General features: G+C 37.8%; 2 protein-coding genes across 21 annotated transcripts in view; both read right to left on the bottom strand.

The window, feature by feature from the left end:
- The window catches only part of LOC105233513 (tyrosine-protein kinase Src64B), a 76004-nt gene extending 60197 nt beyond the window's left edge, over positions 1–15807 (bottom strand). For 4 of the 16 annotated variants that reach the window (XM_029553501.2, XM_029553499.2, XM_029553491.2 and 1 more), the window contains exons 1-2: positions 15656–15807; positions 14584–14666 (exon numbers count right to left, since the gene is read on the bottom strand). The gene's annotated coding sequence lies outside the window, so the exon portion shown is untranslated. Of the gene's footprint in view, positions 1–14583; positions 14707–15395; positions 15580–15601 lie in introns of those variants that run through there. The other 12 variants (XM_029553502.2, XM_049456914.1, XM_029553493.2 and 9 more) reach the window with 5 other exon arrangements.
- A 746-nt stretch (positions 15808–16553) lies between these two features.
- On the bottom strand, positions 16554–18376 carry LOC105233511 (cold shock domain-containing protein CG9705). Of its 5 annotated transcripts, none has more exons than XM_011215614.4 (4): positions 18219–18376; positions 17804–18110; positions 17500–17622; positions 16554–17442 (listed from the first exon to the last, which is right to left on the bottom strand). In XM_011215614.4, the coding sequence occupies exons 2-4, from the start codon at positions 17938–17940 to the stop codon at positions 17271–17273; spliced, it is 432 nt and encodes a 143-aa protein (XP_011213916.2). In that variant the 5' UTR covers positions 17941–18110; positions 18219–18376; the 3' UTR covers positions 16554–17270. The 5 variants fall into 5 exon arrangements, with proteins under 5 accessions (XP_011213916.2, XP_011213917.2, XP_011213918.2 ...); XM_011215615.4 differs by having other exon boundaries at positions 18215–18341; XM_011215616.4 differs by having other exon boundaries at positions 18204–18339.
- Positions 18377–18448: the final 72 nt, after the last annotated feature.

The following is an 18448-nucleotide window of genomic DNA, read 5'->3' on the forward strand; positions in this document are numbered from 1 at the left end:
AGCAGTCCACCACACCAAAGCACCAAAGTGTATAGCAAGATTGACTTGATCACCACTATGTAATAATAGTGTATGAGGTTAGGTGATAGACCCTAGCATCTTCTTAAATAAGCAGGACACCACAGACCTATTAACTCTCTCCTCCACATTGACTTTCCACATCAGATTGCTACCCAATATTACTCCCAGGCACTTGGGATGCTTCTTAACTGTTAACTTAACCCCGTTGAGCCTCGGCGGTTTCCTTGGCGGGATCTTGTAACTCAATATCCATATTTTCGGCACTTACCTATGAGTTGGCCGATATCACACATTGGTGTAAGATCCTTAGAGGGTTGAGCATCACATTACTGACTGTGGCTGGGAACTTCTCCGTCACTAGTATAGTTACATATGTCGCCTACAAAGGCTATTAGTTTGGGTGCTTTCCTTTCACAATTTTCCAGAAGCTAATTAATTAATACTATTAGGTCACCATATAATATATATGGATTATTTTTGCTCCTTGACATTTGTTGAAGAACCAAATTCAAAGGATCGCAGCTACCCATCATTTTAGCGATGGACGATGAACGCATATCCGAATCTGTAGGAGTTACGGTCCGTTGCGCACTTTCAACGGGGAATACCGCGCATGAGCTGTACGAGATATACGACGACATTGACATAGATAGTTCAGCGAAATAATAGACAGCGGATACGCTGGATAAGCCATGTCGCTCCAGCTCTGAAAGTATTGACGCAATATCCGCCAGGAGTAAGCAGAGGAAGAGGAAGACCTCCACTCCGTTGGAAAGACCAAGTGGAGTAGGATCTGACTACACTTGGAATCTCCAATTGGCGCCTAACAGCGAAAAGGAAGAAAAACTGGTGAACTGTTGTAAACTCGGCTATAACAGCGTAAGCGATGTCTACGCCAATAAAGAATGCGAGGAATCTGTAGTGCAGTGGTCGAATAAAAAGTTATTGCATTCCCATGCTCTGAATTAAGATGACTTCTCATGAATGGGAACTGTTGAAAGCGCTAAAGTTATAATGGACCTAAATGATTTTATATTTTTTTGCAACAACTTATTTACTTTACTTGGACTTCGCTTATCAGATTGCCTACGCAGCTGTTCAGCAGCTAATTATTGAGGTTAAGTCGTTAAGAAATGGCAGTTCTCATTTGCCATTAAATTCTTTGTTATACTTTTACGTATATTTTTTAACTGTGCTTTATGAATAGAGCAACCGATTGCTTGCGTGAATACACACATATAGAACAAAACAAATGCACATTCACTTTTGCCTTATCTGCTTGATTTAAAAAACAACTGTGATTCCAACTGCAAATTACTGAGTGTGTGTGTGTGTGTGTTTAAGCATTAAGTCTAGTTTATAACTCAAAAGCTTTATGGGCTCGCTTTTGTCCTTGAATGCGCTGATTGCTGGCGATGGCATGAAGTAGGGGCCGGTGTAATTGAATTACTTGTCCCTTTTATTTTATTAAGTGCTGCAGTAGAAAGTAATAAAAAGTATTGAAGTGATATTCCAGAGCATTTGTACTAAGTAATATAGATATGTATGTATGTATGTACGTATGCAAGTAATAATTTATGGAATAGAAGAGGCGTAAGATCATCCAAAAGTTATTGATTTGGGTTATGCTTGTTCTTAAGAAGAAATGTCTGAAACCCTATACTGGCATACTACTGTGGGAAAAAAGGAGTAAGACTTTTTAATTAAAATTTCGCGTGAAAATCCATTGCTTGAAGCTCCATTAAATTTCGCCTTCGATGATAATTGTTTGTCGCGAACAAGTGGTTTTGATTGGTACAAATTATTCAAAGAGGGTCTAGAACGCGTTGACGTCAACCAGGTCCAAGATGGTCATCAACATCAACTGATGATCAACACGTCAATAAAATAAAGAAATTGGTGCTTGAGAAGTGACAATTAAAAGTGATCGTTGGAATATCGGGAGGATCAATGAGAATCATTTGGGCCTAAAGCAACTCAAACTTTTTCGAAAAACAGTGTCGTGTTAACATCTGTGAAACAATGCTTTCCGACTATCAGGATGTCATGGTGGCAATGAGTCTTAAATTTACGCTTACGACCCGAACAATCAATCGACCGAATATCGGATCGCAAGGTGAGCGAAGCCGAAAAAATCACGTCAAAGCGGGTCAAAAATCAAGATTATGTTGAGACTTTTCAGGCCAAACTGGAGTAACTTTATTTGCGTGTTATTCGTGGTTTGCGCGAAGCTATTCGTGAAAAGAATCCAGTATGGAACTAAAATTCATGATTAATCTACGAACAGCTATCGAAATCTGTTAGAAGAAGGATAAAGTGACACATCTAGTGTGTTTTCGAGAATTCATATTACGATAACATACTAACACTTCAAATAGTTTTTGAGTTACAGGCATTTCAAGGGTAGCCGCTCAGTTCAATTCGGTACACCAGTTTATTTTTAAACGCGTTTTTTAGGTTAGGCTGGGATCACTGTAGCCGTCGCAGTTCTCGTATAACTCAAAAAATATTTAATTTTTTTTTCAAAATTTCACTGTGCATTCCTGAAACATGCACAAATATATGCTTAAAAACAGTGTTTTCATTTAATCCCCCAAAATCGATGCTTTTGGGTTGCCTTACAATGTGTGCCCCTTAAATATATGAATAAGTCTTCGACTCGGTACTTCTACACACGCTATACGTGAGTTCTGCACTCTAGTTAAAAAAAATCATAAGAAGACAACAACAAAGTTAACCTGTTTAATTCAATACACTCTTTCATATCTTTCCTATCTTTTCGGTTTTTATTTATGCCAGTTCCTTGTTCGATTCAGCCTTCTCGCAAAACTGGCTAGTCAAAGGTATCTAAAATAAATGAATGTGTGTACTAGTACTGTTGGCCATAAAGAAGAAATACGGTTTATTCTCTCGGCAAATAAAATGGAGAATTTGTGTCCTGAACTGCACTTCCTGTTTGCTAGCTCAAAGCAATATTAAATGGTACGGATTTAAACTGTGATCAATTGAAATGCATGAAATTAATATATAAATGCATTTCACTTGTTGTTGTTGTTTACTTTTTTTTGTATTTTGTGGAAGCACTTGCTTTCCGGTTAGAATGCGTTGAATTGCAAATCTGCACAAAACCAGAAACTCTTTTCAATGGAAAGCATTTCAGCCACTTTATTATTCCGCCAGGAAAAGAGAAATCAATATTTATCAATGAAAATGCTACAACTTTGGAACGTCAACGGGAGCGAGTAGGCGGGGTACGTACACATAACACATATGTGAGGGCGGAGCAGGCGCAGCACATACGCTTTATTTTCTACATGAAGATGTCCCCCGTCCGGTGGAAAGAGCAAATGCAGAGGGCAAGAGCGACAGAGTGCCAGAGGGCAGTCGTGTCAGAGGCTATCGGCTGTTCGAACCATTATAATTTTCTCTTTTTCTGTTCAACTTTAGTGTGCTCGGACCGCTTGACTATGCCATCCACTCTATATTCATATGTATTCCCGCCTATATGTAAGTATGTATGGAGGGGGTGTGTGCACATAGTGTTTGGAAGCAACAATGTTGATACTTGCGATCAGAATAGAATGGAATGAAATGCAATTGCTGTCGTGGGCTTTGTGTACACACATCGACAAACATATTTATGACGCGAACGTGTGTGTGAGTTCTTCAGCTTCACTTGATTTGCTCACATTTATTCAAGAATACTCCGTAAGCCTGTGTTTGCTTCCATAAATTCCCAGCGGGAAATGGACACAGCAATCAGGGCAATGATCCGCGTATTAAATGTTTTCTAAATCTTACTAATGCTATGAAGAGTAATAGAAGACAGCGAGGTTTGGGAACTATAATCGAGTTGTTGGAGAATGTTCTAAGTTACGTTAGAGCAGATGATTAAGACATCTCTAGTAGAAAGAATTGTACCACAAACACAAATTATATCAGAATAGGCTAGTTCTGGTCCAAAAAACTTTGGAAGAACGAAGATTAAACTCTATAAAGGAATGATTTCAGTGTTTAGTATACATATTTGATCACAGCAAAACGTCACCATCGTCCAATTATGAGTCAATCAGTCTTTGTTCAATTGTTCGCTCTTTTCTCTAACAAAGCAAGGCGTGAGAATATTACTGCTATATTCAAAAAGAGCTTCCAGTCGGGAACACAAAGTACATTTACGAGTGCAACAAGAGCACATCCCACCGCTTAGCATAGCAGAACATGTATGCAAATTCCAAGTTGCTTGTTTGTACTAATATCCTAATGAAATAGCAGAGCATTGAACTTCCTGTCGATATGGACAAAAGGCAGGCGGCCGCAGCCAGTTAAGCTAGTAAAGCCTAAAAAACGGAATAAGCAGGAAGTGAAAAGTGCACAAACTTGGAAGTTGCCTTCATATTCGTCCCTACCAATCTATATACTATAGGTGTAACATGGTAGGTGGAGAAATGCGGAGGCGCGAATAGACACGACAGGACAATGCAGCCTGGGCTCGAGCCGACCGAAGTTAGCAACAAAAGCGTACTCATTGCATACGTTCAACAAACGGCGAATCGCTGCCTTGTTTGTAGACAAATATTTGTCACCACCTGAGCGTAAATATAAGTATATGATAGAATATCTGACCCAAAGAACACAAGTGACTTGAAATGGCGCATTGCAACTAAATATGAATGAACCGTTGTCAGACTTAACTTAGTTTATAAACCATTTGTAAACTCAAACTATGGTAATATGGTTGTATAGGGTGATCCGCATAGAAGTACTTTTTTCAATATCCTTTTTTACAGATCACGCGTGTGTCGTGTCAAGCTGTCATGTTCTTTTTGTTCAGTATTGCTTGGCATTTCATCATGGAAAAACTTACGCCAGAACAACCTTTACATTTTTAGTACGAAAATTCATGTTCTGTAAAGATTGAGTTTTGCGCGCCGCTCTCAACTTCTCTTCAACATAATCGACCTACTGAGCTCACTATTCACAACACCAAAACCCATCTCGAGACCCAGCAATCATTATTGGATAATATTCGATTGAATAAATCACGTACACCACGCAGTTAAGAGAATATTGCAGCCGCAGCTGAGAGTACACATGAAGACGGTGGAGAGTCTATTCGACGCTTTTCGTAGCAACTCGGACTGACGTATGGAACAGCTTGTGCACAAACTGAAGCCGCTCGACCTTCCCAAGCGATTTTGCTTCGCTCTATGGACTCTTGAAAAGTTCCAAGATGATCCGACATTTTCGAACCAAATTTTGTTAGGCGATAAGGTATGTAAGCCAGTAAAATTGCCACGTTTGGGGCGAAGAGCAACCTATAGAGATTCAAGAGGTACCATTTCAACCAAAAAAAACAACAACAGTTTAGTATGGCTTGGAGACTGGTGGAATAAGCGGTCTTATTTCTTTAAAATTGATGCCGCTATTTAACGCTTGAAATTGAAGTCCGTGATCTCGGCGACATTTGGTTTCAACAAGACGGCGCCACTTCAAACAGATCCCACCAATGAATGGATTTATTGAGAGAGCACTTCGGTAAGCAGATAATTTTAAGTTTTGGATCCTGTGATATCTCACCGTTAGACTTATTGCGTGGATATGTAAAGTCTAAATTCTATGCGGAGAATCCCGCTCCGATTCAGGTCTCAGACCAAAACATCACGCGCGTCATGCGCCAGCTACCAGTCGAATTGCCTGAACGAGTCATTGAAAATTAGACTCAACGGATGGACCATCTGAGACATAGCCGACGTAGACCAACATTTGTGAAGACCAAAGATTTTTTAAAGCAATATATCTATTTACGCTATCTATAGTTTCGCTCCCTTTAATTAACGGCAACTAAAATAATTGCTCTCAATTAATCTATAATACTTAATCGCACATTAAAGTAGTTAAGGTGATAACAAAATAGGCATTAGCACACACAATGGCCTATAAATAATGCAAATTACGTCACACGGTATAACGGTATCGAGGGCGCTCTTATCGTACCATTAGCAATTAGTTTGCATTTTATAGCATCTGATTACTATCTATCAACTGCGAATACAACCCATCAACCCATCAAGTCGTAAAAAGGTAAAATAAAGCAATCAGTTCACATATAGATGACAGTGGATGGAAAGTAGTTAACTTAGCATAATGTCGACAGGACAATGTTCGCAAACTAAATAGTTGGAGCCCCTCACTGTTTGTAGGTTTATGTGTTAGTAGAGAATGTATGTAGGTGAGTAATTAAGTGTAACAAAGGAAATGCCATAAAATAAAATGGGACACAAGAATTCATTGCGCATCCTAGCAACAATTTAAGTAAATATCTCCATCATCAAAGCCAACATAAAATGGAAATGATGACGTAAAGAGAAGTCAGTTCAACTCAAAAAACTGACAGCAGTTACGTAATGCATGGACTTGCCGCCCTGTGAGTGGCATCAAGTAATGCAGTACTAATGGAAGTAGTCTATAGATGACATATGTATTTATAGCCTCTTTTTTATACAGTATAGCGATATATATTTGTATATACTTTTAGCTCGCACTGTCATATCCCTCATAATAGAGTTGATGACAGTTAGCCGGTATTTGTTCATAGAGAAACATTTTCGCAGATTTTTTGATTTATTTCAAAATGTCAAACATCGCCTGGTAGCTCAGAAAAAGAAACTCGCGGAGAGTTGGAAGAATCAACGGTATGAAGTTACCTTTTTAAGGAAGGTAGGCTCAGCGATAAACGTATTTAAAGCAGAGTTCAAGACTTAAGACCGAAAATATAGTAAAGCCCATTTAATTTTTCTGGAGGCCTGTAGAGTCGAGGACTTGAGTGAGCACGAGGGTTATCAAACACGAAGTGGCCAAAGACCAAAAAGTTACATAGGTTATAATAACACCAAAACTAAAGGTAACAGTACCACTGAGACAAGACATGTAAACATCTAAGAAAATATGGAAAGCGATACTTCAACATAGACTTGTTTCACAATAACTACAAAGGACAATTTTACGACCCTCTACTGTACCGTTCAAACAATGTCGCATAATACCACTAATACTCAACCACCTCAAGGGGTGGTTACTAATCGAAATAATTTTTGTGTACAACAAAAGGAGCCAACAACAAATTCAAACGGGAAAACGTGGTCTAATGGAGAGTGGCCGGCCCAGCAACTTCGGCTCAAGCACTCAGTAGGCCAGTGAGTGCACAGTTGAAAGCACGTCAAGTGCCACTCATAGCCACGATGAACAGAAAATGCGCGCCAATGTGGACGACAACAAGAAATAGTCAACGCTGCAATTGTACCTTCAATTGACCCTGCCAAGCACAGTTGTGCCTTTTGATTTTTTTTGTTCGTTTTGTTCTTCTCAACTTGTTACATACGAGAATGTTAGTGGGCTGACTTTTCCTTGTTCTTGTTGAGCTGAGCGGAGTGGAGTGGAGTTGCCAAGAGTGGAACAGCATGAAGTTCAGCCGCCCAACTTGAACGCAGCGCAGCAAAGTACAAAAGTAGCAATCGCTCAGTGGCGCTCTTGAAGCAATCTCTTCAGCCTAACTTCTATAACTCCTCACCGATTCCGCTGCAGACGACCCCTCGGCGCTGTTACAGAGTTGGAACACATTTTTCCATTTGCGCAATTTCGAGGCAAAAGTGGAGAAATTGTCACAGCGCAGAAAACTTAATTGATGATCTCACTAACTTCGAACTGTGTACCGTTATGTTGCAATTGTGTATGTGACTTGAGCTTTTCAAGTGAGTTTATCGTTGAAATCAAAGTTTTGCAGTAAGCCATTTCTCTTCGTTCCCATCGCGCGAACTTCATTTCATTTCGCAAAACTTTAGATGAGCGATAAGTGCGAGTATTTATTGTTTCACAAAGGGTGTTGCAGGCAAAGGTCACAAGGAGGGCGGCGCAGCATGTGGCTCGCGGTGACATGTCTGTGCCACATTTCCAATTGTCACCATTTATTTTAATGTCGTCGCATTATAAGTGAACGGCTGGACAGGTTATTGAGTGACACCGCACTATTCACGTTTTTTCTGACAATAATTCGCCAAGGTCAAATATCAACATGTACTATATTACTGTTACATAGCTGTTATAAGGATGAGGGTTCTTTTATTTCTCGAGTGCCTTTATAAGTGGTTCTTCTTGCCCTTTTACAATTGGCAATTGGTGACTGCACCGATTTCTATAGCGAGGGACCCACCGATTTCTCATTAACCGTAAGATTAGTATTTCAAAAAAGCGTAAGCTTTCTCCGAAAATTTACAGACAGACAAATAAAGAGCTGAGCTCGACAGACAGACCCAGATAGATAGTCAGAGGTATACACTGACTCCTGTGATCTGTGAAACCCCGGCCAATGACTATCGTCATCAAAAGGAGGTCTCTCGCCCGAGCCTGTTGCTTGCTTTTCATCGGGGACGCTTTTTACGTGGCGAGTCCCAAACCCAGCGTATAACACTGGGAAGGGGTGGTTCACCTTCTCACTTTAGCTCGCCTTCAAACGGATGACCTTTGGCTACCCCGAGGATTCTTGGTCTAACACCAGAAGTCGTGAGCTGCTTGAGCCATATGTATTCGTAGATAATTTCGTCCATCTTGGAAGCAGTATTAACAGTAAAAACAATGTCAGCATCGAAATCCAACGCAGAATAAATCTTGCCAACAGGTGCTACTTCGTACCGAGCAGGCAATTGAGAAGTAAAGTCCTCTCTCAACTTCCTGCTATATGGTGCAAAGGCATGGACGATGACAACATCTGATGAGTTGACGTTACGAGTTTTCAAGAGAAAGTTTCTGCGGAAGATCTATGGGCCTTTGCGCATAAGCTGTATGAGATATACCGCGACATTGACATCATTCAGCGAATTAAAAGACAGCAGCTACGCTGGCTAGGTCAAGTCATCCTAATGGACGAAAACACTCCAGCTCTGAAAGTATTAGACGAAGTACACTTCGGGGAAGGCAGAGGAAGAGGAAGACCTCCACTCCCTTGGAAAGACCAGGTGGAGAAGGATCTAAGTTCACTAGGAACCTCCAATTGGCGCCACATTGCGAAAAGAAGCACAAAGCACAGATGGAACCCTGTCAAGGCTATTTTCTTATATTTTTTTTACTCATCCACAGAGTTTTTATCTTCTACTCTCTTTGCAGTTGTTTTTATAGTTGTAATTCTCCATGAACACCGCTTTCAGTTCGCGCTCACATCACTTTTGCTGCTTCCGACGTGCAACCGGCAGCGGTAACAGTGGTGGCAGCAACACCTCTGTTCATTTGCCAGGTGCTTGCTTGACTGCACCGCTGCGTTCGCCAACTTTCCTCGCCACTTTATCAATAACCGCCTTTGTAAGCTCGCAGCCTTTGTGTCACTTACACACAAACCCACAATGGAGCATGGATATTGCCAGTTAATAGTGATTGCTGAAATGCCAGCGCAGTTGTTGCTGCTGCTATTCGCACCAGCCTTCACCGACTAGTATTATTCTTGCCGTGCACGGTTGGCGACGTCGGGGTTGATGTCGTTACAGTTATTGTTTATTTGATTTCATTTCATTTAAAAGCTTTTCCGCTATTTTGCATTCGTTTTGTTGCATGAACGCTTACTGGCAATTTGTTGCACGGCCGCCTCCTTCCACCGCTTGTAAGCGCTGTCCACTCGCAGAGGTAAATAGCCAAGCATTAAGGTATATGTACATATAGTATATACAGATGCGCACATACAGATATTGGCAGCTGTTATCTTTGCCGCCAACAACAAAGTTATCGTGAGCCACAAGAGCGCAGGTGTTGGGGGCGTTGCGGTGCAGGCGCGGCACGCCGAAGCGATCGATGGCCCATGCAAAACTATGCATCGATGTGGCAAAGTAGTCACTAACCCAGTTTTACGGGCTTTTATTACTTTACCGGCATTACAGAGCAAGATGTATGAGTTTGCGGCATTAAAGTGGCGCAGCGTTGGCGGCAACCAAATGGCCAAAGCATGGAATGAGGTGGAAAGCGATACCGTGATATGATAATGCGAAGACTTTGGCGCGATGTGGGTGGCGCTGCAAGAGGCCAACTCACTTTGGAGAGTTGGAGGAAATGCGAGCTAAAAAGTAAAATGCAAAGAACGAAACTATGGTTCAATGCGAAAGGAAGAAACACTGAAGGGAAGCGCAGAAAAGTTCATTAGTACGCTCTGGAAAGTTTCAAATTATTTGAATTAATTTTAATTAAGTCTGTTCTTACTGCGACGCACGAAACTGATAGTCCGAGCTAGCGAGCGACAGTGAGTAAGAGAGAGTGTTGTCAATGAATGTTTGAGGAAGCTGGTTGCCCAAAACTTCGGTTATTGTTTATGATTACTAAAGTCGTGATTCTGAAAATATTGATGATGACAAAAACGGAGACGAAAAAATAAAGAGAAAATATTATTGAATACTTTGAGAGGTTATGAGTGAAAGGAAGAAATTCGGAGAGTTTTAAAAGGCTATGCAAAACAATTGTAATATATGAGGTGTGTTGAAAAATGGCGAGAATTTTCGTTTTTGAAAAAAAATTATTCTTTTGCCTTCATTAATATTGTCGCCTTCAAATTAGTGCACATTCTTCCAATCATGGAAACACTTCTAAAACTCGATTTTTTGGATAGCCTTTAGCTCTTTCAGCAATGCGCTTTAAATTCCATCCTGCTTGTAAAACCACGGCCCATTAAGGTTATCTTTATTTTTGGAAATAAGAAAAAGTCTCAACGAATCATGTCTGGCTAGCACGCAATATGAGGCAAATTTGACAATTGGACTCTCCAAACTCTTGAAACTTTAATTTTAAAAATCCCGCTATTTTTTTAACACACCCCTTATACTTAGGATGAGTAGTCCAACAATTCAGTTCAAGCTTCTGACGTAACCTAAGAAACACAACTCCCGTAAATGCTATAATGCTAAAATGTATTTAAACATATAGAAGGAACACATAGAAATCTGAAATGCCTTTGCGTAAATGAACCGATTCATTTGTAAACCAAAACATGCATAAATTTCAATTTACTCGCTACAGAATTCAGAAAGTATTGAGTGCGTAAGCTTCTTGCAGCAATAAAACAGCGCGACGCATTCGATAAGGACGGACGATGACTACGGCAGTGATATCACACTGTTTTTATTTATATTTTCTAAGGCGGCAATGAATCCTGCCCAGTTCGCTCCTCAACTCCACACAATAGTTGACATTGCACCATATTTCGCAGCTGCAAACAATGCAAAGAACAAATGCGCCAGCTTGCCACGACAGCAATTACGAGCATGAAGCTAAACGTCCATAGAAACAGTGAATCGAAAACTTGCTCTTGAAAGCAAGAAAACCAAGTAAAAAACAAATTAGTTTCAGAACTTGTACTGTGCTTCTCGACGAATCTTTTAAATCAGCAAGGTTTGGTTTATTGCGTAATACTGGAGTAATCACTTTGGAAGACTCACAGCCAAGGGCTTCGTTCTCGATACTGAAGCAGGTTAATCTCCGACTTATCAAGTATCGACCCCGACATACCAAACATATATCCAATGAGTCCCTGCAAGACTCTAACCACTTTTTGCATGCACATCTGAGACCCCGCTCCCCATAGTCCTACCGATGGCTGACCTCGATGACAAGTTATCTGAACCTTACCAGCCTAACGGGGACTACATAACCGTTACAACAGCAACAAGGATTGGTTTCACAAGTTTTTCTTTCAAACCGAATCAATATTTTGGTATCAAAAGGAAGGGGAAGGACTCTGAGAACAAGTAATTATGACCCACCAACCACACCGAACTAATTTCATTGCCGTTCCCACGACAGTCGAGTCTAAATAACCGAAGCGCATCCGAATTTTTTTCAGACCAACAACTCTCAAATCGACACCATTTTTCGAAATTACTTTAAGATTTTTTTCTGTCTCTCCAACAACAACAATAACTATTTTCATTACAAATGCGTTTTTATCTCGCTTTTGACTCGAAATGCTGCGCTGAAAACGAAACTCCAAACAGAGCGAAAAACTGTTGCGTCAACACTTCTGCGAGTCACTGTAAGTAAATAGAACGTATGTGCAGATGTCTATTTACACTAGCAATATGTGTGCAACACATTGTGGCAACCAGGCAGGAGCCAGAGCAAAGTATTGTCGCAGCTATTTTTAGGAGCAAATATTTAAAACAACGCCAAGGAATGAGCGCTCGAGCGACGTCTCACACAGGAGGTGCTGATAGACGTGCACCAAATGTGAGTCAAGTGTGGCTGCGACTTATTAGAGCCCAAAGTGAGACAACGAGTATAACGAAGCAGGCACGGAAAGTGACTAAATAAGAAGGGTATCATTTGTGTACACAAATAATACATAATTTCTGTGCAGATATGTATGTATGTATGTGTGTAAATGCAGCGGTAATATGCATTTCTTTATGGCAGCTAGATAGACCAAATAGAAGCAGGCCAATGACAGACAAATAAAACAACACGCACACACAACCGTAGATGCGCACATAAAAGCCGTGGCTAGGAGAAATATCGAGCTGCCGAGCAACATAAAGTTAAATACAGAGGGCTTCGGAGAAGCTAAATAAAATGGAGATGAATGAGCTCAGCAACAACTCGTACAAACAATGTCGCTGGCGTGATAAGACAAGCAGTGAGCAGCAAAGGTGCAAGTGTACATATGTACTGCATGCACCAACGTAAATACACACAAATGTGTGTGTGTGTGTTCCCGACCGCGGCAAAGCAACTTCAAAAGCAAGTGAGATATCATCTAGTTAATGTTTACCCATCATAGTGCGTGGAGCAAACCACATGTTCGTGTGTCGCCCCACGAATGGTAAACAAAGGTCGAGGCAGCATATAAAAAGTATTAGAAGTTTGAGCTGATATTTATAGCATTAAATGTTTAGATTCCGATACTTTTAAAGTCGAACACAAGCATGGTATGCATTCAACTACATTACAGTACTTTGTAGCACGCCACTTTAACCCTTGTCTAATTTAGACTAACAATAATATATATTTTTTGAAAATGTTATTAAAACTATGTTTAGTAATAATTATTTATATGCCTTCAAAAATTTTTGGACATACATACATACATTTTCCCGTTAAAATTATTATAATTCAAAATCAATAAAATGTTGCCACCCAACGATTTTTGTATGAAATATAAACAATGACTTTTACGATTTTTATCCACCAAGGACTGCGAACTTGGTAATTTTTACAAAAGTTGTTGAGAAATATTTTGTACCGCTGCAACAACAAAAGATGAAAACTCCCAACAAGAGCTCTTTACAGAGAAAAAAAACTTAACTGAAAACCTGATGTGTGCCACAAGGGTTAAATACAAATAGAGCCAAAAACCAACAAAAGATAAAGCCAATACCAAAAAACGCAGTGTATACAAATAAAAGTGTTTATAAGAAATACACCTAATAAGCAGTAGTACTCCAATAAATAAAGCATATAGTCAACTAACAAATTTTAACATACCTACACGATGCATAAACAAATAACAGAACTATTTACTCTCAATTCTCGAAAATAGTGCATTGACTTATTTATTGATACGCAAAGCAAGAATCAACACTAATAGCTGCAGCAGCAATATGCTGCAGCGCCAAAGAGCGAGAAAAGATAAGGGCAAATGTATACAACAAAAAAGAAGGTTGCAACAATTATTTAATGCTTACAACAGTAAATTCTTTATTCCACATTTTTTTACCCTTCACATTCTCTTCATGACTTCTTCAGGCCCTCATTATTTGGTGGCTTTTGATTGAATTAATTTACAAGTAACAAGAGCTCATTCGTCTACAACTGCAACAACAATGCGTTCAATTGCAGCGAAGGCAGCTGTGCAGTAGCCACGAGAAGAGCAGCTGTAGCCGGACCAATAATAAATAAAAGTATAAAGTACGAACTGACATTATGACACCATTATTATTTGATGCAAGAAATTATTAAGTGGTGCGTACAAGTGTTTTGCCTTCAAATGGAATTTATAAAGGAAAATTGTATGAATACAATGCATGTGTGCGTGTTTGCAGTGAAAACACATGTGAGATTCACTAATGGTTGTTCCGCAATAGCGAGAATGGCATACGAATGCGCTACGACACAATTGGCATATTGTTAAATTGATTCTAAATACATTATTACAGAATCGTTTTAAAATAGTTATTACCATCAATTTTTTTTAAGCTCAGATTCTGTAAATATGTAAGGAACGTAAATATTTTATGATTATATATGTACATAAATCACACAGAAACCAACAAAACCACCAGAGATGATGGCTTTATTTTATTGTTGATATGACTTATTTCATTAAACAAACTTGAATATTGAATTATTGATTTAGAATGTAAAGTTATGACAGAAATATGTTTTCATATAAAATTATGACTTTTTTCACATTTTAGTCAAAATATTTTACAATTTGGGAGCTTTAAGGTCTGTAATCTGGATAAAGTAATAAATAAATGCTTCTAAATAAAATTAACTATATATTTACATACATAAGTAATTAGATATATAATTTCTACTCACCTCAAATCCACAACACTGAATTCTTCTCGCTTACACGAAACCGAGAGCATTAAAAACTTTCGTCGATATAGTGAAAATGTTTACTAAGCATAGAAACAAATATATTTGTCATATTAAAACTAACTATTTAGATAAAAACAATTTTGCATGAGGCCAAAGCGCAACCGTTTAACACATAAAATATTTATGTTATATTTTGCATTCAAAGAATTAATATATATTTGCAATTGAAAAAATCAAACATAACATTTATAAAAAAAAAATTCTTTGCAAAATATTTGTTAAAAATTAAATGATGCGTGGCATTTTATAATTTTGTTTCTACAGTATTAGATAAATTAGTTTTTGGTTGTTTTAGTGAAGGCCAACAAATCACAATAAAATTATTGTAAAGTGGTGTTGTTCTACTGTATCAAAATATCCAAATTTTCTCATACGACTATTTTGCCAAATATATCCTTATGTAGAACGATAAATACATAAAGGTATATAGTACATATCTATTTCGCATATGTATATCCAGAGGGCAGAAAAGCATTAAAAGTGGGAAGTAATGTAAAGAAACGAGCCAAAGGACATCGACACACGCACACGCATAAACATAATAGAAACAAAGTTATGGCCGCTGCAACGGTGGATGTTGTCTGGAAAAGCACAAATCGACAGCAAACGCTTTTTTGTACATGACCAGTTGTGTAAAGATATTGGAAATGGACAGAATAAAAAGATAGTATTCAAAAATACAAAGTAACTTCAAAATATTTTCTTAAAAAAAATCGAGCTTTTTCTTTTTGAATATTTTTTCAACACACAATTTCGTGCAATTCCCAGCATCAAAAAGGGGCGAGACCACACAAACACTTTTCTCAATTCCTTTATTATTTATCTTTTCGGTTTTTTCACTTTATGCTGCGTTTTCGTCGCTTTCACACTGCATTGCCACAAATATTTTCAACATTTTTTTCACTGCACGGTTTCTCATACAATGTTTATATATTCTATATGAAAATAAACTTACGAAGTAGTATTAAACTTTTCGCTTAGATATACTTTTAATAGCTCTTTTATTTACTTTTTCCATTAATTAACAATCAGATTGAACAAGTTTTCATGTTTCCGCTATCCACCAACACAAAACGGGAAAATTTTTCACGCACCACACAAACCGCACACAGAGACTGAACAAAACAGCGTTGCCAATTTCGTCTTCACAACATTTCTGACACCATGACAGCAGCCTAAAAACGTAGTTGCCGAACATTTCGTTTTCAAAAGAAAATATTATTACTTTAATTTCTAATATACTGAATTTCGGTAAAAATAATAATATTTTACGAATGGAGTACAACTCAAACATAAATAATTACGTTATCTAACTTTAATCAACCCAAATAAATTCAATTAAATAGAATACAAAGCGAACTGCACTGCATGATGACGGATGAGTGTGTTGTGTAATAGTTGGGCAAATTCGATTTTGCAGGGTTGCACGAAAATGCTACTATTTTGTTTATGAGTATGTTTTGGTAATTATTTTTAAGCGAATATCCAAACCAATTAGGGCTCTCAAAATCACTTCAAACATTCACATGGATCAGATCTAAGCTAAATACATATTTGCATGAAACTCCTACAATGGATATCTAAGGTTTTAGCTAGCATCGAATTGAATTTTTTTGGATGAGAAAAAGAAACATTAGGAACTATACCATTTAAAAATTCAAAGAGGATATATGAGCTAAAAAGAAAAATTAGTTTTCTTTATTTATTTTTATTTGATCAAGAAAAGTAGCATAAAGTACAAATACTATCTATGTAAGTATGATTGTTTTATACGGAAATTTCATTTAGAATTTCAATTAATAAATTAACCTGAATAACATTCCTGCAAGCCATTAAGATATTTAATATTAATATTTAAGATATTACTTTAATTTAATAACAGAGTATTAAATTAAAAATGGTTTAGATAAGTTATTTGAAACATTGAGCGACACTCGGATTTATTTTAGGAAACAATATTAAAAATGGCATTAACTGATAGCAGTTAATAACGAACAACAATTTTAATCCAGTGTTAGCGAATAAAAGAAAGATAACATTGCCAATTTAACTTTTATTTACTTGCTTATGTTGACACTACTTCTGCACATGAATACTGGACGCAATTGGCTACTGTCCTTGAGGATTAAATATTATTGAAATGTTGAACATAAACAATACACATGTATGTACCAAGGCTCATGCCGTAGAATTATTTTACACTATATGGTAGATATTTGATTACGATACAGTTTAGCTGAGCACACAATGATTTCCTTTTCTACTTTTAAAACAGAATTTGTTTAAATTTGACTTTGCGGATGTTCCGGTTTCAATTAAGATATTTCGTTAATAAAAAATATGCAAACTGTGTGCATTGTTCCCTGCAGCTATTAAGTTTTTTTCTTGAAATTGAATTATTTTCGATGTTTTATTTCTACGGTCGCTCTTATTGTTGTAGTAAAAGGTGTAAATTTTTTTAATTATGTGAGCTGCTCATATAAAATTTGTTAAACTCCTATTTTAATGGCAAATTTCGGTATTTTTAAGAAATATTTAACTATACACTTATTTTTACCACTGGCCAAGGATTTTTGTGACATGAAAAGAGTGTACAATTAATAAATTGCAACTTCAGCAACACTCTATTGAGCAGGAGAATCGGGGAAGACAGGCTCCTCCCACTTATGATGCACTTCTGGTGTTAAGTTGATAATTTGTACATGTACTGCTTGGTGTTTTTCGAATTTTGGCGGAATTGCACATAAGCGGTACCTTACTTCATCACCTGGTTGTGGCACATATTCACCATCAATACTGCAATTTGATTTCATACATTGTGTGTAAAGACTTCGAAACAATTTTTTTACTTACTCAGAGACATGACAGAAGAGTTCTTCACCACCCGATTTCGGTGAGATAAACCCATGCCCCTTCGAACGACTAAAAGCCTTAACGATACCTGTTTCAATTGGATTTTCTAAAGCACGAGCCGACCTGTAAGTATACATATATACAAACAGATATACATCATACAAATTTCTTTTCGGAAATGGAAATTAATAAAAATTACGTGAAAATAATCAAAAACAGTTAAGATGAGAAATTTAGACTAATGTTTTAAATCTATATCTTAAATCTTTATACATTCTCTCTTGAATACAAAATATTAACTCACGTTGAAGCAGTGCGTGTGCGTTTTGTAATAATGGGACTGGGAAGCTGCAAAGTCAAATTTGGGCTGTGCGCACTTTGTTGCCTATTAGAAGGGGGTTTGCCAGCCGCATCTCTTTCCGGTGTATTCAACTGGGACATATTTTCGTTCTGTTCTCCTTTTCTTCTATAAGATGGCAATTCTAAAATGTTGAATTTGTTTCTGGGCAGTGCACCAAATTTCACTTTCTGAAGGCGAGGTAGAGGGGAATGCCAGCTTCAATTAAGTACTCAAAATTTCAAGATAGGCGGCGTTGGGGCGGGTGACAGGCCTGTGAAAAGAAATCTGTAGGTTAGCGCAGTAATGTTTACTGGTTTGTATTCGATAAACAAAGGCTATCACTTGACTTAATTTATTTAACGACCAGTAATTCACCAACTTTAATAATTTCGATCGAGAAATAACGGAAGAATATTGAAAAATTCCAATGCAATTAAACTAAGCTCTAGGCTTTTTTTGCGCTGAAATTGACAATCGGCTTTGCGAAATTACTTCGGAATGTTGCCATGTTGATGTAAAAATAAGTAGGACAGAAATGTCAAAATTATTATTTTCGCGAAGAAATGTTCGTCGTCTTTAGAAGTCGTTATCTTAATTTCCTAATAAATT

The sequence above is a fragment of the Bactrocera dorsalis genome, chromosome 5, assembly GCF_023373825.1.
Source record: "Bactrocera dorsalis isolate Fly_Bdor chromosome 5, ASM2337382v1, whole genome shotgun sequence".
Taxonomy (NCBI): Eukaryota; Metazoa; Arthropoda; class Insecta; order Diptera; family Tephritidae; genus Bactrocera; species Bactrocera dorsalis.

Excerpts from the sequence above, each read along its gene's own strand:
- LOC105233511 (XM_011215614.4), bottom strand. The coding sequence starts at position 17,940 with ATGTCCCAGTTGAATACACCGGAAAGAGATGCGGCTGGCAAACCCCCT. Across the intron at positions 17,623-17,803 it reads CGCACACGCACTGCTTCAAC|GTCGGCTCGTGCTTTAGAAA; the intron begins GTGAGTTAATAT and ends GTATACTTACAG. Across the intron at positions 17,443-17,499 it reads CTCTTCTGTCATGTCTCTGA|TATTGATGGTGAATATGTGC; the intron begins GTAAGTAAAAAA and ends ATCAAATTGCAG.